The sequence below is a fragment of the Doryrhamphus excisus genome, chromosome 1 (assembly GCF_030265055.1).
Source record: "Doryrhamphus excisus isolate RoL2022-K1 chromosome 1, RoL_Dexc_1.0, whole genome shotgun sequence".
Lineage (NCBI taxonomy): Eukaryota > Metazoa > Chordata > Actinopteri > Syngnathiformes > Syngnathidae > Doryrhamphus > Doryrhamphus excisus.
This window is the reverse complement of record NC_080466.1, coordinates 2,447,703-2,471,657: the sequence shown is the minus strand read 5'-3', so window position 1 is coordinate 2,471,657 and position 23,955 is coordinate 2,447,703. Positions and strand designations below refer to the sequence as shown.

General features: G+C 41.1%; 1 protein-coding gene across 1 annotated transcript in view; it reads right to left on the bottom strand.

Moving 5' to 3' along the window:
• The window catches only part of xylt1 (xylosyltransferase I), a 118,638-nt gene that overhangs the window by 3,667 nt on the left and 91,016 nt on the right, over positions 1-23,955 (bottom strand). Inside the window, exons 8-10 of the mRNA XM_058067151.1 lie at positions 19,446-19,711; positions 10,375-10,573; positions 2,949-3,282 (exon numbers count right to left, since the gene is read on the bottom strand). Of these exons, the coding sequence (XP_057923134.1) occupies positions 2,949-3,282; positions 10,375-10,573; positions 19,446-19,711 (799 nt within the window). The remainder of the gene's footprint in view (positions 1-2,948; positions 3,283-10,374; positions 10,574-19,445; positions 19,712-23,955) is intronic.

Genomic DNA, 23,955 nt, shown 5'->3' with positions numbered 1-23,955 from the left:
CAATGTGACTCAACACACGGCCCTCAATGAGATGGCAGTAAAGGCTTTAGGGAGTTTATAAGCATTGTTTTTTTTATTTGCGTTTTATTAGTGTTTGTCAAAGATGACAGAATAAACGTTGCATTGTGGAAGTAGCAAGACTAAGAAAAGTGTGCGTAAAAGAGGGTTTTATGTGTGTAAGAGCTAAAGTATAAACTGTAGCATGACTGCACTACAGTGTACGGGCGTGGTCTTAATTCTGTAAAGCACTTTATTTTTTGCATTTATTTACACGCTGTTTTCATTTCACATAGTTTGCAAACATTTATTTGTAATGTCAATCACAATTATATAAAAAAAAATATTTAAGTGATGGACAGTTTACTTTACCAATGTCTACTTGTTATACACTGTGTTTGTTTTTTATACATCGAGGTCCATTTTGTGTTGAGCTGTTTAATTATGTTTAATAAACAAAAAAAATTGGGCCGCATGGTGGACAAAGTGGTTAGCATGTAGGCCACACAGTCAGGAGATCGGGTTTGAATCTCGTCTCGGGCATCGGGAATATGTGGAGTTTGCATGTTCTCCCTGTGTGTGCGTTTTCTCCGGGTACTCCGGTTTCCTCCCACGTTCCAAAAACATGCTAGGTTAATTAGCGACTCCAAATTGTCCATAGGTATGAATGTGAGTGTGAATGGTTGTTTGTCTATATGTGCCCTGTGATTGGCTGGCCACCAGTCCAGGGTGTACCCCGCCTTTTACCGAAAGACAGCTGGGATAGGCTCCAGCATACCTACAATCCTAGTGAGGCCAAGCAGTACAGAAAATGGATGGATGGATGGATGGAAACAAAAAAATTGCATAAAATCTCATATTGATAGGAAACTTTACAATGATCTTATAAAGGTAGACTTATTATAGAAATACCTATTTTCTAGTTGTGATTAATTGTGATTAATTTTGAGTTAACTACAAGTAACACAAGATTAATCACCCAATGAATTGACAACCCAAATGATGATGCTATGGCGTCTTGCTACCAGGCACCACAGATAGATTAGAGTCCTGTGGGAAACTAATTCAAACACTGCACACGTGTAGCATTAACACAATATGAAGCAGACCTCAATGTGATGACAGCCATAGCCTTGCACTTACAACAAGCCAATGTAATGTAATACATGCTTATTATTTCAAGGTGTTGTTTTAAGGTTTTTAATATTTAGCGCTGCAGCGACAAAACAGAGGCTCGGTTTGTTGTGCCTCGTGATCCTTAGCTTAGTGCGATTATTTAACGCAGGATGATAAGAAGCTCGCATCCCATCTCTCTCGTGATTCTCCGAGCGGCTGCTTAAATACCGCAACAGCGCAGCGTCGCCTTTTATCCATAGTGGCAAACTGACTTCATTGTGTTATTGTTTATGAACGCCCAAATGCTGTTGCTAAACAGTCAAGTTTACTGTGTGCTGTTTGAGATGCTCATTGGCTGATGAGGATCATGGCTGACTTCGTGAAAACATAATGTCTCCTCAAGTCCAGAAAGGGTATCATCATAACATCTTATCTATCTTTTTGATGTGGTGCAACACAGGCGATTAATGACAAAATGTTACAGTCTTAACCAATGTGTTTTCCACTAATATAATACATATACAGCATAAGTAACGAAGTAGAATAGTTGGTTATTAATTATTATTAATTGTTGGATGTCAAATTAGCTGCAACGATGTCATTCAATTATGCAAGTGGTCATAATGTTGTGTAATACTGTAATCATCGCGGGTGGATGATGTAACGCTCTTTAGAAAGGGAAAACATTCAATTAGATTTAAAGCAGGGGTGTTCAAAGAGCGGCCCAAAAGCCATTTGTGGGTGGCCCGTGACACCTTGCGGTACATTGTCAACGAGTAAAACCAAAAACAAACAAAAACAACAGAAACTATTGGGAGAATAGTTGTAATCAAATGAGGTCATAATTTTAGGAGAATAACAACATAATATCATGGGGGAAAAACAGTTGAAATATTAAAGAAAAAAATATGTATTTTTTTTTTTAATTCACAATATTATGAGAAACAAACAAAACTACTATAAAGTAGTAATTTTTGAAAAATCCAGTTGCGGAAAAGTTATGTTACAAGAATAAAGTGAAAATATTATGGGAATAAAGACATAATTGCAAAAACAAAACAACAACAAAAAAACTGAACAGAAAACAGAAAAAAATGTACATTTAAGAGAATAAAGTCAAAATATTAAGACAAAAAAAAGTCGCAATATTTTGAGGAAAAATTATGTAATTTTAGTAGCATAGAGTTAATATATTAAATTAACAATATGTTACGTTTTAAATGTTAATATTATAAATGTTGTAATATTATAAAATAAATAAAAAGTAATTTTGGGAAAATTTAATTTAAAATAAAAAAATAAATTAAATTCCCATAAAATTTATAATATTATGGGAATAAAGTCATAATATAATTTACAAAGATTCTTTAAAAAGAAAGTTGAAATGTTTGGATTATTAAAACACAAAAATGACAAAAAACCCAGCAAAGACTGATGTTTGTACTAATTGTATACCTTTTCACTTACACTGCTTCTTGTTTTTTTGCATATATCAAAATACCAAATTGGCCTTGGATCCAATTTTGGACACCCCTGCATTAAAAGGTACAAAAGCAGCTTTCACACCATTACACCCAAACGTATCATTTTCAAAAGAGGCTCTTTGAAACTCACGGTAATCATATGACACTTGAAGATAGTATCTACCTGGCGTCTCAACCACTTGTATTATTCTGCTATTCGTGTGTTGTGTCGTAATGTTACCCTCACAAATAGCAAGGATCTGCTGTAGTTTGGTTCACGTCACCATGACAACAGTGTCATTGTATCATTTAAATAACAAATAACAATAACTAAACTGGACTGTACTACTTGTAGAAAATGTGCTCTCTCACCTTGTCTTATAGGCTGGTGCTTATTATAAGCCAAAGGGGCAATAAGGAAGCGCATCTCAGCCACGGGGCTCCAGTGGTGCAGGATTCGGACGCTCCAAATCCCAGGACGTAGAGGCTGGTTGAGTGGCGGTCTGTAGTGTGTGAATTCAGCGGTGGCGTCGATGAGAATGTCATAAGTGGCCGCGATGACGTTGGTGGGGTCGATCCACACGACCGTGACTGTAACGTTAGGCCCTTTTGTCCACTTCTGCATGCCCACCGTCTCATCCATGGGACCCATGAGGCCGCCGAAATTCCGGAACATCCGTTCTTTGGCATCCCACTCTGTGCCGATCTGATAGTATAAAAGAATTGGAAAGAGGAGAGACAACTGTAAGAGATGAGGATGCATGAATTCCCGCTAGTGAACAGAAGGCTGCAACAGACTGCATCGCCATTTCAGCGTACTATTAAGATAAGCAATACCCAGGCTGAATTATCATGGGAAATAATCTTCAGCATGCATTTTTCATCAAACAACCCAAGCCTGCACACGGCTCGTATACACAATGTTGTATACCGACGCTGACGAGTCCTTTCTTTTCTTGTGTTGGGAGTTTGTTTGTCCACAGTTGCTGGTAGGAATGCACGTTAATTAACTCTCCGCACAAAGTCGCTGAACATATACAGTAGCTGTTGAAAGCAATGAAGAATGACACAAATACCAAAAACAGAATGTGGCAACATTGGACAATGTGCAAATGCAGGAGTGATTATATTCCGACGCAGGGATGACAGCCTTTGGAGAGAAAAAGGTAAGGCAGCGTATTTAAACATTGATATTCCACTGGTGACTTATATGGAAAATATAGCAAAACATCTCATCGAAATTTTTTTCTGTATGCAAAAAGAGATGCCACGGCGGTCTGGTGGTTAGTGCGCAGACCTCACAGCTAGGAGACCAGGGTTCGGTCCCCGCCCTCGGCCATCTCTGTGTGGAGTTTGCATGTTCTCCCCGTGCAGGCGTGGGTTTTCTCCGGGTACTCCGGTTTCCAAAAACATGCTAGACACTCCAAATTGTCCATAGGTATGAATGCGAGTGTGAATGGTTGTTTGTCTATATGTGCCCTGTGATTGGCTGGCGACCAGTCCAGGGTGTACCCCGCCTCTCGCCCGAAGACAGCTGGGATAGGCTCCAGCACCCCCCGCGACCCTCGTGAGGAATAAGCGGTAGAAAATGAATGAATGAATGAAAAAGAGATGCTAATGAGATCGCTATTGATGGGGGAGGGGAATGAAAAGCTGATCGAGAGTAAAAAGGGTGTTGGTAGAAACGTGAGAAGGACTACTTCTTTGAGGAGCGCTCATCCTTACAATAGTAGCTGATTAACACAGCCTCACCCCTCGCCGGATGATCAATGTCTGACTGGAACCGACTCTGCATAACATCCTTGGAGAGTTAAGAATACCATGTACATTATAAATATAGACTCCATCACGTGTCTTTTCCGTACAAGACCGCTCACTTTCATCTCAATTATGAGACTGATCTCTGCCATTCCTCGGCCCTTGGACCTTGATTCTCGCGTCTTTAAATTGCTAATCAGCTCTTGTCCGCCACCTCTGCAGCTCATTAGTACATCCAAGATTCTCTCAACTGGCACTCAACCAAAGACCATGAGGGAAATGAGGACTATCGCTGTGATGTACTGGGGACCATCCATCCATCCATCCATTTTCCTCCGCTTATCCGGGTCCGGGTCGCGGGGGCAGCAGTCTTAGAAGGGAAGCCCAGACTTCCCGGTCCCCGGCCACCTCCTCCAGCTCCACAGGGAGGACACCAAGGCGTTCCCAGGCCAGCTGTGAGACATAGTCCCTCCAGCGTGTCCTAGGTCTGCCCCGGGGCCTTTTCCCGGCTGGGCATGCCCGGAACACCTCACCAGGGAGGCGTCCGGGAGGCATCCGGACTAGATGCCCGAGCCACCTCAACTGACTCCTCTCGATGCGGAGAAGCGGCTCTACTCTATCTCTTAGGGTGAGTCCAGCTACCCCACGGAGGAAACTCATTTCAGCCTGGGCTGGGGACCAGTCAGATGATTTTAGGGGTGGTTATGTGAATGCTACATGGACCACTACCAAGCAGTGCCGCAAAGCATGCTGGGAAGCTGGACATACGTCAAAAATGCTGGTTCGTGTTTCCGTATAGACAAGAAATTCGGTCAGTTTTTTTTTACTCTTGACCAGAAGTGATGACAAACCAACGTAATATTGATAACGAGTTTCCTCACATAATAGATATCAAAGTTTTGCTTTATGTATTTTTTTTAATTTTATTTATTTTTTTTTTACTGTTACAGCCTTTGAGCCAATGATAAATCACACATACTTGTGGGTCCAGACAAAATGGCTTCTTATTGGAGGGCAGAGGGGTGTGCGGGGACTGCTGGGGTGCCGGGCACTCGGTGGGTGCACTCAGGGGACAGGGGGGTCGGGGCCAAGGTGGGTTGGCTGGCGGGGTAGGTGGTGTGCATCGACAATGTCGATGTTCCCACTCTAAGATTCTGTGATTATATGTGTGGAAAAATCACTTATTGAAATTGGAAACTGCTATGGCGAGGAGAAGGGGTAGGATTTAATAAGCTTTGCTTCTTCCTGCTCCTTTTCAGACATGTGTAGTAATGAGGTGTTATGTGTGTGTATGTATATGTATATATATATAAATAGATATTGTAAGTGTATTGTATTGTAAGTGAGCGGCACAGCGGTGGAGTGGTTAGCGCGCAGACCTCACAGCTAGGAGACCAGGGTTCAATTCCACCCTCGGCCATCTCTGTGTGGCCATCTCTGTGCATGTTCTCCCTGTGCATGCATGGGTTTTCTCCGGGTACTCCGGTTTCCTCCCACATTCCAAAAACATGCTAGGTTAATTGGCCACTCTAAATAGGTATGAATGTGAGTGTGAATGGTTGTTTGTCTACACTTCAACAAGACCTTCACATGATACGCTATTTCAGTTCACTTTCTTGTAGGTCAGGAACAGAACAATCTACTTTTCACCCAAGTGATGTAACTTTAGGACTGAATGTTGTCACGGTCCCTCATAACGAACTACCGGTGTCCCAGACTACGTGTGCAGGTAGAACCAATACACTCTTTCTTCAGAATGAAAGTGGGTCAAACAGGGATTAACTTGTGGCCCATTTCAGCTTGGGCCTATAGCTTAAGATGACCTCCACACACAACCTGTCCCTTGGTGCCTGTAACCCACTAAGCTTGGGCTTAGGACATACACACATTTGCTCACCAGGTCAGAAGCTTATGACCTTGTGGCGCTTATGGCTATACTTAGAAGACACTTTTGCTCAACTAATTCTGATCTGACTTCATCTTAAGCCAGGGGTCTCAAACTCAATTTACTTGGGGGCCACTGGAGCTAGGGTCTGGATGAGACTGGGCCGCATCAGGTTTCCAAAAAAAAAAAAAAAATGCATTTATTAAAAACAAAAAAAATTAAAAAACTTCGCCTTGGTTCCAATTTTCTACAAGAAAAGCTCTGATAAAACATTCCACTGTTCTCAAATATCTTACTTTTTATTTTTCTACACAAAGTAAGATGAAAAATAAATAAACAAATCAAGAATAAAGAAAATCAATCAATCAGTAATAAATACATAAATATAATAATAATAATAATAATAAAACGTCAAATAATAAAAACTTAAGAAACCACATATAGTTGGTGGGTAGACAAATTATTTCTTTTTCAGATTAAAATGAACAAAGCATTATTAGAGCCCTGTAGACATGACAAAACACGACTATAGTCACATTTATACTCTTTTTATTTACAACATATTGCGCAACTGCAGGGTCTCGAGACACATGCTAACTCGCAAACTAGAGAGCTAGCGACCTAAACGGTAGCCTCCAAGTTATTTCCTTTAAACTTAAATAGCCCAAAACTTACCACTTCCACACGGATAGGGAGGATAACTATTAACAGTTATTTAACCTTTAACATGAACATTAATCAAACCTGATAATTTTTTCCGGGTACATGATACCATACAGCATCCATATCAAACTTGCGCGGGCCGCACTAACATTAAACTTTCATATCAAGGCGGGGGCCTCAAAGTAGTGTCCTGCGGGCCACATTTGGCCCGCGGGCCGCATGTTTGAGACCACTCCGAGTAGATAGTAAATTACTGACTGAAGTACAGGAGTTCCGATTCAGCTAAACAGATGAGCGTACATCAAAAATATCTTCTTCCCAATAAGAGCGTATCGTGATCATTACTGTATCTCCAACCAGAGGCCTTCTCCATTCCTGCTTCTTGTCTCCGACGTCAAACCCGAAGTCTATTCAATTTCTTTTCTATGACGCTTTCCTCTTTCTCGCTGCCTTTCTGCCACCCACTGTTTGACGTCTCCATTAATTAAAGCAAGTCCAATTGATCAGTAAGCTGCATGGACGGGACCAGTCGGCATCTGGCCACGTTTAAAACCTCAGGGCACCAGTGCCGCCCAGGGTCCCATTCACAGCCTTATTAGTTGCACAGCTTTGTGGATGTAATCAAACACAGGAGTTCTCTGTGGCGTCAGAGGACTCCCCCGAGGCTCTACTGGAGCACTGAGGATAGGATGGATGGATCCTGGTTACCGATGATACATTGTGGAGGGGGGGCGATAGAGTATTGAGTGCAATAAAAGACACACACCAAGTAAAGGTCAAAAGTATGGGCTTTTACTCGGGCTTGGCCTCAAGATACAAGGATGCCAAAAATACTTCCTGGCTATTACATTAGTCATCGCTTGATCCAAATGCCAGATAATGCACTCTTTTCATAGTTTTTTATTACATTGTGGGTATTGTATAGCCCAGGGGTAGGCAAACTACGGCCCGGGGGCCACATCCGGCCCGCCAAGTGTTTGAATACGGCCCGCCCAATCTTTCAAAAGTATTTAATTTAAACTCAACATACAACCTGGCATCATGGCCTGAGCCAACCTTTTGATGGTTGTATCAATTTCGTTGTTTGACATGGTCTGTTGTTTACAAAGTGCTCCTGAAAAAAGAGACACAAGCACATAATAATAATAAAAATTAAAATAATAATTATTATATTATTATTATAACTATTATGATTATTATATTTATTATATTAATGCTAATTATTATATTAATTATATATAATAATATTGTTATATTTGCATTATTTTATTTTAATTTTATTTAAATTATTATAATATTTTATTATTTTTAAAATATTTAAATATAAATATAAAATAATAAATAATAGCAGATTGCATGACAATTTTAGCATACCTACAGAGTATGAGTGCAACATATCCTTCATTCTGCAGTTAATACTTTAGATTAGTCCACTTCCATTATGGGCAATTTATTACATACAGCCAATGTATTAAAGGGGACCTTTTATGCTTATTTGCCGTCCCTTTGTATTGAGTTCTGGACTCCTATAGAGCAGCTACACCAAACTACGGCTCTGGAGCTCAATATGACACTTCAACCTTATTATGATTATTATATTTATTATATTAATGCTAATTATTATATTAATTATATATAATAATATTGTTATATTTGTATATTTTACATAATAATAATATAATAATTATTATTTTAATTTATTTTAATTATTATAATATTTTATTATTTTTAAAATATTTAAATATAAATATAAATAAAACAATAAATAATAATAGCAGATTGCATGACAATTTTACAGATACAATAATACCAGGTGGACTGTTACGTGTAAAATATATAGTCTGCCCCCCCTCGGAAATTTTGTTATATCAATGCGGCCCGCGAGTCAAAAAGTTTGCCCACCCCTGATCTAGCAAGTCCAGCATATAGCTTTTGTGTAAGGGTCATATCTCTTCCAACTCTACTGCAACGCCACGCCGTCTTACTTAAGGTCTTTCTGCTCTGGTTTTGTTTGACAGACTGACTGACAGTCACTGCTCGCTTCCATGAGGCTGAACATTCAGATAAACGCCACCGCTCACATCACTTTGCTGTCACTCACGGTTTCATACGCTCACCACACAAGCGTGGGCTTAGAGAGCAGGAACTGCATGGCGACTTGGTGTCTGAACTCCCTTTGCGTTCCCTTTTGAGATGTCTGCGAAAGGTCAAACTGAGTCAGGCGAGTGTCCAGGTAGACACAAGCGAGGCCCGCAGGCGCAAACAGACCCAAGCGATCCATTCATACATTTTCATGACATTTCAGATGCGACCCCCCCCCCCGCTGCGAGCTAAGTGACGAACCAAAGCAAAATGTCAGTTTACATTCACTCAGCTAATTTTGTGTTGGCTATAATGACACTCTGCGATTGTCACCGTTGAGCCGTGGCTGCTGAGTGAAACATTCGTGTTCTACTGTGAAGGTGAGGGGACATTCAATATGGCATCAACAGATAAACAGCATACGGAAGTAGTTCTATGAACTTGAGTGAATCAGTCGATTTACACCTTACATGGCCATTACACGCATCATTTTTATCTCAAGGTAACCGACTTCCAAGGATGGCAAAGTCACAAAAGCAATGGATATAAGGCAGGGGTCGGGAACCTTTTTGGCTACAAGAGCCATGAAGGCCAGATATTTTAAAATGTGTATCTGTGAGAGCCATATACATTTTTTTAAACATTGAATGCAATAAAATGTGTGCATTTTTATGTAAGACCAACAGTTTTAGATATAATGGGCTCTAATTACGTAGACCAGGCACACTACCCCACGCCAAGGGGGTGTGGCCAGCATACTTTCGTGAGCAGCGCAGTGTCTAATAATAAATCAAATACTTGCTGCCATTAATGCAACTTCTGCTGCTGCATGGTTTTGCACCGTATTCAGTATATTTCATTCTTTTGGCCATCTTCACCAGAAGGCTTGGTTCTGCAGCTTTAGCTCGGTGACTATTTGACTAAATGAGGAAAGTTTACATTTACATCTTAATGACCGAGGTACACTACCGCATTACCCAGTAATAATCGAGTTTTGGTGTTTGACCTGGAAAATATCATCAGGAAAGATGGATATGGTCGGCCGTATTGCAGTAGAAAATAGATGGACGGATTAAAATGCATAAGAAAGTTGTTGATTTTTAATATTTACATATGTTAAAAATCAACAACTATTTAATATATACAGTATTTCATATATACAGTGATTTCTGTGATGTTTACTTTAAAATGTTAGCAAACATACATTTTTATTGTGGTAAATGCCTGAGAGCCAGATACAGTCATCAAAAGAGCCCTACCTGGCTCCCGAGCCATAGGTTCCCTACCTCTGATATAAGGCATCGGTGTTCCAATTTTAAATACTGTGCTTTGCATATTGATGGAGCTCTCAAAAATGATGAAGCAAAAAAAAAAAAATACAAGACACACAAGACGATATGCCGGCCTCACCTCTGCAAACTGCAACCTGCTGAATGTGCTTTTGGGTGGAGTGGTTGACTTGAAGTTCTTCTTGGGTGCCACCCAGGTTTCCATAGTCTCCAGCTTGCTTGTGGCTAGATTGGTAGCATGGTGCCTGACAAGGTAGCCCTGGAACTGGTCTGACTGGAAGTAGAGATGCACAGACACGGGGTGGCCCATGGGGAAATACCTGCCAAGGTGTGGAGAGAAGTGATTAGCAACTGTATGATGTGCTGTTGTCATCTGGTCAATACGAACACAACTTCAGGACATGTCGATGTACAGTATGTCGGTGATTGCCCATAAAATGTGACGTCAGACTAGAAGGATTTGCAGCAATAACCAAAAAAAAAACAGATTTCGCATTGCCATTTTGTCACAAAGACGATGAATTAATAATAGAAAACGGTGCAACTTACGTGATTTCCCAAACACAACACCTCATTGTGCACCAAAGGCATTTTGCCTTTGGTGCACAAACATACAAAACTACTATATGGAAGACTATATGCAAATGAGCTGACATCTGCCTGGACGCACAACATGAACTTCTGAGTATTTGCATTCATTCATTCATTTTCTACCGCTTTTTCCTCACGAGGGTCGCGGGGGGTGCTGGAGCCTATCCCAGCTGTCTTCGGGCGAGAGGCGGGGTACACCCTGGACTGGTCGCCAGCCAATCACAGGGCACATATAGACAAACAACCATTCACACTCACATTCATACCTATGGACAATTTGGAGTGGCCAATTAACCTAGCATGTTTTTGGAATGTGGGAGGAAACCGGAGTACCCGGAGAAAACCCACGCATGCACGGGGAGAACATGCAAACTCCACACAGAGATGGCCGAGGGCGGGGACCGAACCCTGGTCTCCTAGCTGTGAGGTCTGCGCACTAACCACTAGACCGCCGGAGTATTTGCATGATATTTCTAAATTATGGGGGTTAAAATTCAGACAATAACAAAAGTGACACTTTCATAATCAGTCCATGCTCTGTTGGGGGTCCGTCTGTCTTGACTACGTAGTTGGATTAAGATATATAAATAGAGTAGATGGAGTGGCAGTGATGGAGTAGTATTACAGTAATGGTAATGGTTTTATTTCATTTGAACATGCATCAGATTACAATTGAGTGCATCCCATAATCAGTTCCCAGTTCCACATGTCCAAAAGGAGTAGGAAGAAGCATTCATTCATTCATTTTCTACCGCTTTTTCCTCACGAGGGTCGCGGGGGGTGCTGGAGCCTATCCCAGCTGTCTTCGGGCGAGAGGCGGGTTACACCCTGGACTGGTGGCCAGCCAATCACAGCCAATCTCGTTGTACACCTTGTATAATGACAATAAAGCCCATTCCATTCCATACATATAGACCAGGGGTCAGCAACCCGCGGCTCCAGAGCCGCATGTGGCTCTCCAGCCTCTTTGTTGCGGCTCCCTTTGCAATGCTTGAATATTTTTTAGCACCCGTGTGGTGAAAATGCACGTCTTTGTTATGAGTTTACAAAAATCCAACTTTGTGTGAGACCATGAATGCATCCTGACTGAGTTCTGACTGGTGACTGAATGAGCAGACAGGATGCTATCCAGTTCTCTCTGACAGGTTAACATGAAGGGAAATGAGTAATACTTTGAGTTATTTGAGTTATTAATTATTATCAATGAGTTATTTGACGATTCTAAAAAATAAATTAGAGCTCATTTAAAAACAAAAGTTTATCTCCAGTACTAGCAAGAGTACTCCAACTCGTCTTTTTTTTTTCCCTCCAATGTTGTTTTAAACATACAACGTTTTGCGGCTCCAGGCTATTTTTCTTTAGTGGGCAAGTGGGTGAAATGGCTCTTTTCATAGTAAAGGTTGCCGACCCCTGATATAGACAAACAACCATTCACACTCACATTCATACCTATGGACAATTTGGAGTTGCCAATTAACCTAGCATGTTTTTGGAATATGGGAGGAAACCGGAGTACCCGGAGAAAACCCACGCATGCACGGGGAGAACATGCAAACTCCACACAGAGATGGCCGAGTGTGGAATTGAACCCCGGTCTCCTAGCTGTGAGGTCTGCGCGCTAACCACTCGACCGCCGTGCCGCCCAAGGAAGCAAAGCTTATTAAATCCTACCCCTGCATCCGGTACTTTTACAATCAGTAACTGTTACATTTGTTCACTTCCTGCTTTCCTAATATAGTTTAAGTTAAAAAAATTTTTTTTTTTAATTTTTTAATTTTAATTTTATTTTTGTCACGTACCGAAATACGAGGTGATATCACCACACAATGATCATTCAATTTGCTGAATAAGCATATTTTTAACATTTTATTTGTGACACCACTACTGTGACCACCAAACAAAATCTCCATTCTGGCCTCCACCTCACCCACATGGACCTCCATTTCAGTCTATTTCAGTGACCCCAGAGCAGATGCTTCCTCATTCCATTCTCTCCAACGGGAACAATCACTTTGAAGTACGAACAAGTTCCTCTGTGATCTTCAAAGTCGGCAAATAAATTCCATGCGAATCATCAGTTACTTCAACATGCGGTGTGGCTCGGATGACATGTGACAGCTGAGACCGCCGAGGTCTGTGAGCAACAGAACATTACAGAATAGTCATTGACATTAGTCATAGTGGGCACACACACACACACACACACACATTTGAACTAGGTCACTCAGTCAGATGAGGCTGGAAGGAGGTCCTGCCCTCCTGATTGGTCTCTTCTTTGTTAGTGTGCCTTCTCGTATAAGTGGCCGGCCCTGAGGGCAGTCAGCCTGAGTAACTTCTGGAAAAACAAAAAAAAGCGCCAGGATGGGCACTGCTGGGGAACAATCTGCAGCTGCTCTCAGCGCACGTCCTGACTCCGAGTTCTCATCCTTCATGTCTTCTCTTGCTTCGAACCGATCTTTACTCGCAGACAGGGTCACAGTGATAGACCCGTAATGGCCTCTATACCGCTCCTCTGTGCCTGAAGCCTCATCAAACTGACGCAGAAGGAGCAGGAGTCAACCCGGCCCAGGAAATGCAACCGTGACAAGCAGAACAGCAAATATTTGCACTCACCAGCACAACACTGTTCTTTTCATTCTTATTGCTCTTCTCTGTTCTCCTTCCGGGTGGCACGGTGGTCTAGGGGTTAGCGCACAGACCTCACAGCTAGGAGACCAGGGTTCAATTCCACCCTTGGGCATCTCTGTGTGGAGTTTGCATGTTCTCCCCGTGCATGCGTGGGTTTTCTCCGGGTACTCCGGTTTCCTCCCACATTCCAAAAACATGCTAGGTTAATTGGCGACTCCAAATTGTCCATAGGTATGAATGTGAGTGTGAATGGTTGTTTGTCTATATGTGCCCTGTGATTGGCTGGCGACCAGTCCAGGGTGTACCCCGCCTTACGCCCGAAGACAGCTGGGATAGGCTCCAGCACCCCCCGCGACCCTCGTGAGGAAAAAGCGGTAGAAAATGAATGAATGAATGAATGTTCTCCTTCCATCATTCTCACTCTCATCTCTCAGCTCCCATTCCCCCGTTGCACAGTCCTTCCCAAAAGATACACGTCTGCCAGTGAGAGGCAGCGGGAACACGCCACAGTGTACTCTGCACAGACGCTCCATTCAGGCTTTTTTCTCCACGGTCACAGTGAGCTGCTAAAAGACCCAAATCCCACTCCTTGGCCTTGCAACCACTTTTTCACTGAGACTGAGACTTCACCGAGACGTCTCTATGATGTACAATCTATTTGACTTGATCAGCTTGATCACCCATCGACATCAGCAAATTTTCCGAGCCAGTACTTCACTGCAGCTAACTTCACTTGCTCTTTTTTTTTGTGGGTCTTGCTGCCTAATTCCTTTTGCTGTCGCAAATTATTACAACTATGACACCGTCCAAATACTTCTACACCAACATTCATAAGTCATGCTACAGTAAACCTCGGATATATCGGATTCAATTGTTCCCACTGGTTTTGTCCGATATAAGCGAAATCCGTTATATGCGTATACCGGAAAATGTCAGTTTTACGCATATATCGGATTTATATCCGGTATATGCGTAAATCGGATTTTATCAGTGTGTGTACTTGTGTACTTGTGTTTTAGTGGGAACTGTGTTTGGTGCCACCGTAAATGGTTCACGCTCCAGGAGGGCAGGGCACTGATGCGATAATGCATTTCTTTTTCCCAAGATTTTCAGGATCAACTGGCAAAGATCCCAAAGATCGACTGGTCAATCGTGATCAAGGAGTCGGTGACCCCTGCTCTAGCTCCTCGACTCACATGTTTTCCACCGTTGAACAATCTGAGGCTGCCGCTCGCTTGCGAGTTACGCTTCTTAACAAAGTCCTAGTCTTTCGTTCGCCCCCTGGTGGTTGGCTGACTGCAGAGTCTGCTTTACAAATACAGTAAACCTCGGATATATCGGATTCAATTGTTCCCACTGGTTTTGTCCGATATAAGCGAAATCCGTTATATGCGTATACCGGAAAATGTCCGTTTTACGCATATATCGGATTTATATCCGGTATATGCGTAAATCGGATTTTATCCGTTATAAAAAGGCACTTCCTTGACTATGTTTCCAATGTACCTGGACGCGCAGGCAACGCTGCAAATGCTGCAAATGACGTCGTATAGCGGCCTGTCACGATTCAGCGAATCGGAGCGCCACGATGCGGCCATCCGATATATATGCGAGGGAAATTTCATGGAAATGCATTGGAACGGGACTGGAGATTTTGTCCGAAATAGGCGAAATCCGTTATAAAAAATCCGATATATGCAATGAATTTTTATTGGAAATGCATTACAGAAAAATCGGTTCTTTTTTATCTGTCCGTTGTGAGCGAATTTCTGATATATCCGAGTCCGATATATCCGAGGTTTACTGTATATTCAAATATGATTTTAAGGTGTAACACCATTGTGCCGTTACAGGAAATGGCTTGCAAACGTTATATCAATCTACTGGTTGTCCACTATTTCCTGTCATGCCCTGATAATATTTATTCATCTGTATAAACCACCACCAGCAGCATCATCATTTATGCATGTATGTATAAAGATACTTTCAAAATGCCAGTGGCTTTTTTTCTTAAACTTTGAACCCTGCGTCTTATACAACGGTGAGGCCATGTTCTACTTTACTTCAGAACTACTACTAATGGTTTGAATACTGTGCTGCTCGCGAGTCACTGCAGAAACGGTAGCTTTTTCTTTCGCAGGCACCAATCACGAGCCGTAAGGGAACGCACAACGAGGTTGCAAACCCATCGTAAATCACAGGAGGTCATACCTCAATATAACAGTCATCTGAGAAAGCATGCTAAATTCATCACACAGCAAGGTAACATTCAAAGGTAGGCACAAAATGTAACAGTACTCATATGAGTTCAGAATAAAAAACAACTATATTAATGATATGGAACCAATTAACTGCGATAAACAAGGGATTACTATATAGGTTTTACTTTTGCGTCTCCTTTACCTTATAACTGTGGTGCATTCAAGAGTCACGGAATAATACATGCATAATACATGTTTCTGCAACATAATATTGTTGGTGACATGTTGACAAACACAACCTGGCAGGTGCCAACTGAGCCAACTCAGTGTGCATTCAGACGGTAGGCAAGATTTGAACACTTAGCCGTGTAAGTGTTGTTGTATTTGGTAATGGTAATGGTTTAATTTCATTTGAACATGCATCAGATTACAATTGAATGCATCCCATAATCAGTTCCCAGTTCCACATGTCCAAAAGGAGTAGGAAGAAGCAACGCTTATTAAATCCTACCCCTCCATCTGGTACTTTTACAATCAGTAACTGTTACATTTGTTCATTTCCTGCCTTTCTAATATAATTGCAGTTTAATTTTTTTTATTTTTTATTTTTATTAATTAATTGTTATAAAAAATTTAATAATTATTAATTATTTTTTAAATATTTTTTTAAATTGTTATTTTGGATTTTTATTTAATTTTTGTCATTATTTTTGTCATGACGCCTTCCCTAAGTGCACGTCACCGGTGTAGTTGAGTGGCTGGCATCCTTGATGGTCCACCATTTTACAGGAGGCAGTACATGAGCCGAAGCCGATGATGGATGTTTCAGATGTTTGACAGATGGAGAGATGCTTCCTTTCTGTTTGTAGGCTATACCCACAGGATCTGATACAAAATGCCCGCAATGCAACAGGGGAGAGAGAGCAATGACACTGGACATGCTGTCATAGCGAGTTGTGCTCTCAGGGAGCAAAGCATTCCAACTGACAGGCTTTTGACTTTCCAACAGCAAGTGACGCTTCATTTAAAGAAGATAAGAGCTAAAAAAAAATTAAAAAATTTCAAAATTGCAGAGTCATATATATGCGCTGGCACTTTGGATGAATATCGACTTTTTTTTTTTTAATATTAAACAGTTTTTTGTCCCTGGTAAGTTGTCTTTCAACCTGTCACAATGAACTGAGAAGTCGCTACCATGTACAAGATGTTGCAATATTCCAAATGTGTTGCTTTGTCTTTATCTTCGGTTTTGACGTCGGGTGCTTTTCTCTGTCAGGCGCAGAAAAAAATTGCCGTTTCACACCTCCGCATTCTGTTTTTAATTTGTTACTGTTTAATCACTTTGCATGTGGGTTTCATCACTGCATAAATAAACTAAAGGGAAGCTAATCTGAAAATGCTCTACGCCAGATGTTACTCGCCGCATATGCTGCTGAAATGCTTAATGAAGTGCATGATGCCCAAACGTTTCAATTGTTTATTCAACAAAAGTGCGTTTATCCCTCGTTATATTATTATTTGTATGGAACCGGTGGAGAAAAGTGAGGTTTGCACTGGAAAAGGAGAGGAATGAAGATTAGCCGCAGCGGAAGACGGAGTATATGTGTGGGAATGAGAGGGGACCCAAGTGGAAGAGTGAGGTTACAGAGAGAAGAGATACAGAAGGTGGAGAATTTTAAGTACTTGGGGTCAAAAGTTCAGAAATATGGAGATTGTGAAAAGGAAGTGACGATGCGCCTACAGGCCGGATGGAACGGGTTGTTTGGTCTAGAGCAGGGGTGCTCACACTTTTTCAGCATGCGAGCTACTTTTAAAATGACCGAGTCAAAATGATCTACCCACTACAAAAATGCAAAACATCTATTTATTTTCAAATGTATTGAGGATTATTTGTACGTACAATGTATGTTGATGTACCTTACATAACCAAATGAGCCAATATTGCAAAACACACATAATTAACTATTAACATTTTTTGTAATTACCTGAGTTTACTTTGATGACTTGCACTGAATTGAACCAGCCAGGGATGCATAGTCCGGACAGTAGCTGCTGATAGCCAGGTTAGCCAGGCAAACGCACTTCGAAAAAGACATTGTGAAAAAAAAAGTCCACCTCCCATTCCGTATGGAAGTGATATGTTTTTGCCTTTTTACTTGGTCCAGCTCCTTCACTCATTTTAGTGACCATAAACTTTAGCGAGGGCTTAAAATTTGACGCAATTCGCCGACTAGCTTAGCACTTTGCATCGTTGTTTACGCATGAGCGGTGACCTAAAGGTCAAAATTCAGTTGTCATCTGACTGGTTGTCCTGTATGTCAATCAAGTAACGGGGATGGATGATAGGCTGACATCGTAAGTTCTGCTGCACTTAGAGACGTTGTTTGATTTGATTGGTCGCCCGAAGGGCAACATTCAGTTGTCATCTGAATGGCTGCCCTGTATATCAATCAAGTGACGGCATTGATGCTGGGATGATATTTTTTTAATGTCACGCCGCGATCAACCAGCGATCGACCAGCGATCGACCAGTACCACCTCCGCGATCAACCGGTAGATCGCCATCGACTTAATGAGCACCCCTGGTCTAGAGACAGTGCCACTAATGAAAAGACAGGAATCAGAAGTGGAGGTAGCAGAGATGAGGATGCTGAGGTTCTCATTGGGAGTGACCAGGATGGATAGGATCAGGAAGGAGTACATCAGAGCAACATTAAATGTTAGAGGCCTTGGAGATAAAGTCAGTTATCGTCCAGACTGAGATGGTTGGGACATGTCCAGAGGAGAGATAGTGAATATATCGGTAGAAGGATGCTGCGTTTAGAGCTGCCAGGTATAAATGTAGTGAAGGAGGACATGAGGGGAGTTGGTGTGAGAGAGATGGATAGAGGAGATTATTTGCTGTGGTGACCCCTGAAGGGAAAAGCCCACAGAGAAAGAAGAAGACAACAAAAAAAGCAATTTGAGAATTCAAATGTTTCCTTCAATAATGCATTGGCTGAGTGGACCCATTTTATGGGCTAGGCAGAGGTTTCCCCTCACTGATGAGGATGTGGTTGCAGAGTTTGAATACAGTCTGAGCTGCACATGTGACTGTATACTAAGTGGCCACAATTAAATCCCATAGAAGAGCTGTATCTAAAATAAAGCTTTTTCAACAGTGAGTGTATGGTTACAGCAGTGTAAGCGTTTACAACAATATTGACCTACATATGATTGGTTTTAGCATCTTTGTTGCTTCAATTGCAACATCCTTCAATTTTCTCGACGCGGCCCTTGGTAGAAAAAGTCGGACCCCCCTCTGGCCGAGTGTGAGTACACCCTTTGAAACACCCTCAGCCTGATGCAGTGCGGTTAAGTGTGCATGGTGCACCATTGAATAAGCCGTGAAGTGTTGTTGTATTTGGTAATGGTTTCATTTCATTTGAACATGCATCAGATTACAATTGAGTGCATCCCATAATCAGTTCCCGGTTCCACATGTCCAAAAGGAGTAGGAAGAAGCAAAGCTTATTAAATCCTACCCCTCCATCTGGTCCTACCATCAGTAAATGTTACATTTGTTCACTTCCTGCCTTTCTAATATAATTTAAGTTTTTTTTTATTATTATTATTTTATTTTTATTTTTGTTATTTTTAATTAAATAATTTTTATTAAATTTTTAATAATTATTACTTATTTTTTAAAATTAATTTTGTATATTTATTTAATTTTTGTCATTATGTTTGTCATGACGCCTTCCCTGGTGTGCATGTGTTTGCCAAGTCTAACCTGCAGCTGTGATCCATCGGGTTTCCTTGTAGTGATGCAGCAGCGCGGGCCAATCCCAATCTTGAGAAGGAATGGTAGTACGTGAGCTGTGTGTCCGACAGACTGGCCACACCATCTGGCTCGTCGTACACATTCTCCCAGTAAGAGTTTAGACCCGGCGTTCCCGGTGGAAAAGGTCCAAACAGGTAGGCGTCCAGATGGTTCACAATCTCCTGGTTCACGCTGGCCTCAAACTTCCTGGCAAAGAACGTGGGGCGCACTGTTTGCTGCGGAGGGAAGAGTGCGGGAGATGAGATAAAGTGACAAAAAAAGAAGGCGAATAAGAAATGATTGTGTGCCGGGGCGACGAGGGAACGGATGTGATGTGTGCGAGGGAAGTGGGCACAGCAGAGGAGGCAGGAAGTAACCATTATATTTATTAAAGAATGACTAGAATCTCCCATCTTTTCATTCAAAAACATTAAAGCAGAGTACTGGATGTGCGAGGCACCGTCCTCTCTGTTTGTAATTAAGATGTGCAGTTATTTGTGAAAAATACGAAACTGAAAAATGCAGTACATCTTCATGTTATATAATATTACTTCTAATTACATCTTTTGAGCATTGACAGGACTGATAAATTCCCATTCATCACTCCTGTCTTAGTTTTTATACAAAGGCACCCACAGCAAAATAGATCCTGTATGACAGGGGTCTCAAATACGCGGCCCGCGGGCCAAATGTGGCACGCAGGACACTAGTTTGAGGCCCCCGCCTTGATATGAAAGTTTAATGTTAGTGCGGCCCGCGCAAGTTTGATATGGATGCTGTATGGTATCATGTACCCAGAATAAATTATTATGTTTGATTAATGTAATTAAGGTTAAATAATTGTTAATAGTTATCCTCCCTATCCGTGTGGAAGTGGTACGTTTTTGGCGATTTAAGTTTAAAGGAAATAACTTGAAGGCTACCGTTTAGGTCGCTAGCTCTCTAGTTTGTGAGTTAGCATGTGTCTCAAGACCCTGCAGTTGCGCAATATGTTGTAAATAAAAAAAAAGTATAAATGTGACTATAGTCGTGTTTTGTCATGTCTACAGGGCTCTAATAATGCTTTGTTCATTTTAATCTGAAAAAAATAATTTGTCTACCCACCAACTATATGTGGTTTCTTAAGTTTTTATTATTTGCTGTTTTCTTCTTCTTATTATTATTATATTTATTTATTACTGATTGATTGATTTTCTTTATTCTTGATTTGTTTATTTATTTTCATCTTATTTTGTGCAGATTAATGCACTAAAAAAGTTTGTATATTTAGTTTTTAATAAATGCATTTTTTTTTTTGGAAAACCTGATGCGGCCCAGCCTTGCCCAGACCCTAGCTCCAGTGGCCCCCAGGTAAATTGAGTTTGAGACCCCTGCTGTATGACATCCCACAGATCCATTTAGTCAAGTTTCCCACTGATGCAATTGCGTCCCTTCCAAAAATGAAGGCACCGATTAGCGTCCTACGAGCAGATAGATGCGGCAGCTGTAGCTTCTGTTATGATGTCATAAAAACGAAATTGCAAGCTTGTAAACAGCGGCAGCCCTCGACAAGACATTAGAGTGGATTCTGCCAAAGCAGCACTTTTATCAGAACCAGTCACCATCTTTTTATTTTACCATCTTTTAAATGGTTTGTTTTGCTGCCAGAATTAAGTTACGAGTTACTTTTTAGTGACTTTAACACCACAAGTTGACACCATTGCATCAAGCCGATAGATAACATGAATTAAACATAACATACGTTAAACATAAATTAAATAGTATAAGAGTATAATTGCAATTGCACACAAAATGCTAATTTTTAAATGAAACTATTTAGTATTAACAGAGTTTGATTCTCAGATAGGTGTCATGATCTGCTGCCCCCTGTTGTCTCTGTTCTGTCCTGCTGTGGACTCCTGCCTTGTTCTCCTGGTCTGCACACGTGTTGCCCATCAGCCATTAGGCCTTCATATACCAACTCCACTTCCATTGTTCTCCTGTCAGATCGATTCCCTTGTCATGCCTCGTCCTGCCTGCACATTGCACGCTTCATTTTTGCTCCTGACCTTTTGTGTCTCTGCCCTGTAACTTGTGTTTTTGCTGTCTACTTACTGTAAGTAGTTGAGCCACTTTGTACTCTTTTGTTTGTACTTTTAGCTTCCCGGTGACCTTTTGTCACTGGCATCTTTTGTTGTACTTTGTTTTTCCTCCTTTGTTTATTATGAAATACATTTTCTACATTTGCCTTGGTCTCTGCGCTGGGCTCCTCAACACCTGGCACAAGTGCCACCCAGCGTAACACTAGGCATCTCTGTGTGGAGTTTGCATGTTCTCCGTACGTATATGTGTGGGTTTGTTCCGGGTACTCCGGTTTCCTCCCACATTCCAAAAACATGCTAGGTTAATTGGCCACTCCAAATTGTCCATAGGTATGAATGTGAGTGTGAATGGTTGTTTGTCTATATGTGCCCTGTGATTGGCTGGAGACCAGTTCAGGGTGTAACTCTGGGATAGGCTCCAGCACCCCCCACCCTAGTGAGGATAAGTGGCATAAAAAATGGATGGATTATTAAGGGGGGGGGGGGTAAAAAATCCAAACCGACATGGCCCTGTGTGAAAAAGTAATCTGGCGTGAAAGTAAATGCCACATTTTAGAAAAAGAACATCACACCAACAGTAAAATATGGTGGTGGTAGTGCGATGGTATGGAGCCATTTGGCTGCTTCAGGACCCGGAAGGCTTGTTGTAATAAATGGTGCCATGAATTCTGCTGTCAGGCAAAAAAATCCTGAAGGAGAATGTCAGTCCATCTGTTCATGAAGCTGGAACCAACTTGGGTTCTGCAGCAGGACACACTAGACCAGGGGTGGGCAAACTTTTTGACTCGCGGGCCGCATTGATATAACAAAATTTCCGGGGGGGGGGCAGACTATATATTTTACACATAACGGTCCACCTGGTATTATTGTATCTGTAAAATTGTCATGCAATCTGCTATTATTATTTATTATTTTATATTTATATTTAAATATTTTAAAAATAATAAAATATTATAATAATTACAATAAAATTAAAATAATAATTATTATATTATTATTATGTAAAATAGACAAATGTAACAATATTATGATATATAATTAATATAATAATTAGCATTAATATAATAAATATAATAAATATAATAATCATAATAGTTATAATAATATAATAATTATTATTTTAATTTTTATTATTATTATGTGCTTGTGTCTCTTTTTTCAGGAGCACTTTGTAAACAACAGACCATGTCAAACAACGAAATTGATACGACCATCAAAAGGTTGGCTCAGGCCATGATGCCAGGTTGTATGTTGAGTTTAAATTAAATACTTTTGAAAGATTGGGCGGGCCGTATTCAAACACTTGGCGGGCCGGATGTGGCCCCCGGGCCGTAGTTTGCCCACCCCTGCACTAGACACACCGGAAAGTCCACCTCTGAATGGCTAAAGAAAAACAAAATGAAGACTTTGGAATGGCCTAGTCAAAGTCCTGACCTGAACTGAATCCTTTAGAGACTCCTTTTGAGAATTCCTAGAACTTTGCAAATGACAAAGTAGTATAATATTTCACCATCTCTGTCCGTGCTACCGTTGCTTGTTTGGCAGGACACACGTCATGAAATCTGCCGCCTCTGCAGCTTGGCGCGTACAAAAAGACTTTTCTTTTTAGCCACAGACATGAAACTATTATTCAGTAGTTAGCCAGCACCACACACCTTGGTGCGAGCCACCAAAAAAAAAAAAAAAACATCAAATGAACTTTTGGCACATTCTGTTGTTGAATTTAGCCTTTTTCATGTTGCAGCTGTCATTGCAGGCAGCCAGTTCTCCTTCACATGGTACCAGATGATGCATATGTGCGGTTGCGGCAATTAAATGAAACATGTAGGTGGGAGATATTAGTGCTTCCACATTCCCGCAACTTGTGGGTTCTGACATGCCCGTTGGTGCTGTCATAGCCAGTCTATCACACGTGCATCCCAAATGCAGTGTGAAACATATTACTACACGAGGATGACCCATTTAAAAGGCGCACCATCGCATTCTCTATCCAGATTAAGTTATTTTAGTGTGATGGTAATACAAAAATTATTGTCCGTGAATCTGATCTTTTGCTTTAACTTCATAAATGATTTCCCACTTTATAGGATATTTTGTATTTTTTATTATGGCTAATACAGATACAGATTACTATCAGTAACTGCAAGCGTACCATCCTGAATATACAGCAGCACAACAATGGTAATTTATAAGAAATCATCTTTACTTTACTCAAAAACTTGGGATCTATCTACATCAGGGGTGCTCATTAAGTCGATCGCGATCTACCGGTCGATCGCGGAGGTGGTACTGGTCGATCGCTGGTCGATCGCGGCGTCACATTAAAAAAATATCATCCCAGCATCAATGCCGTCACTTGATTGATATACAGGGCAGCCATTCAGATGACAACTGAATGT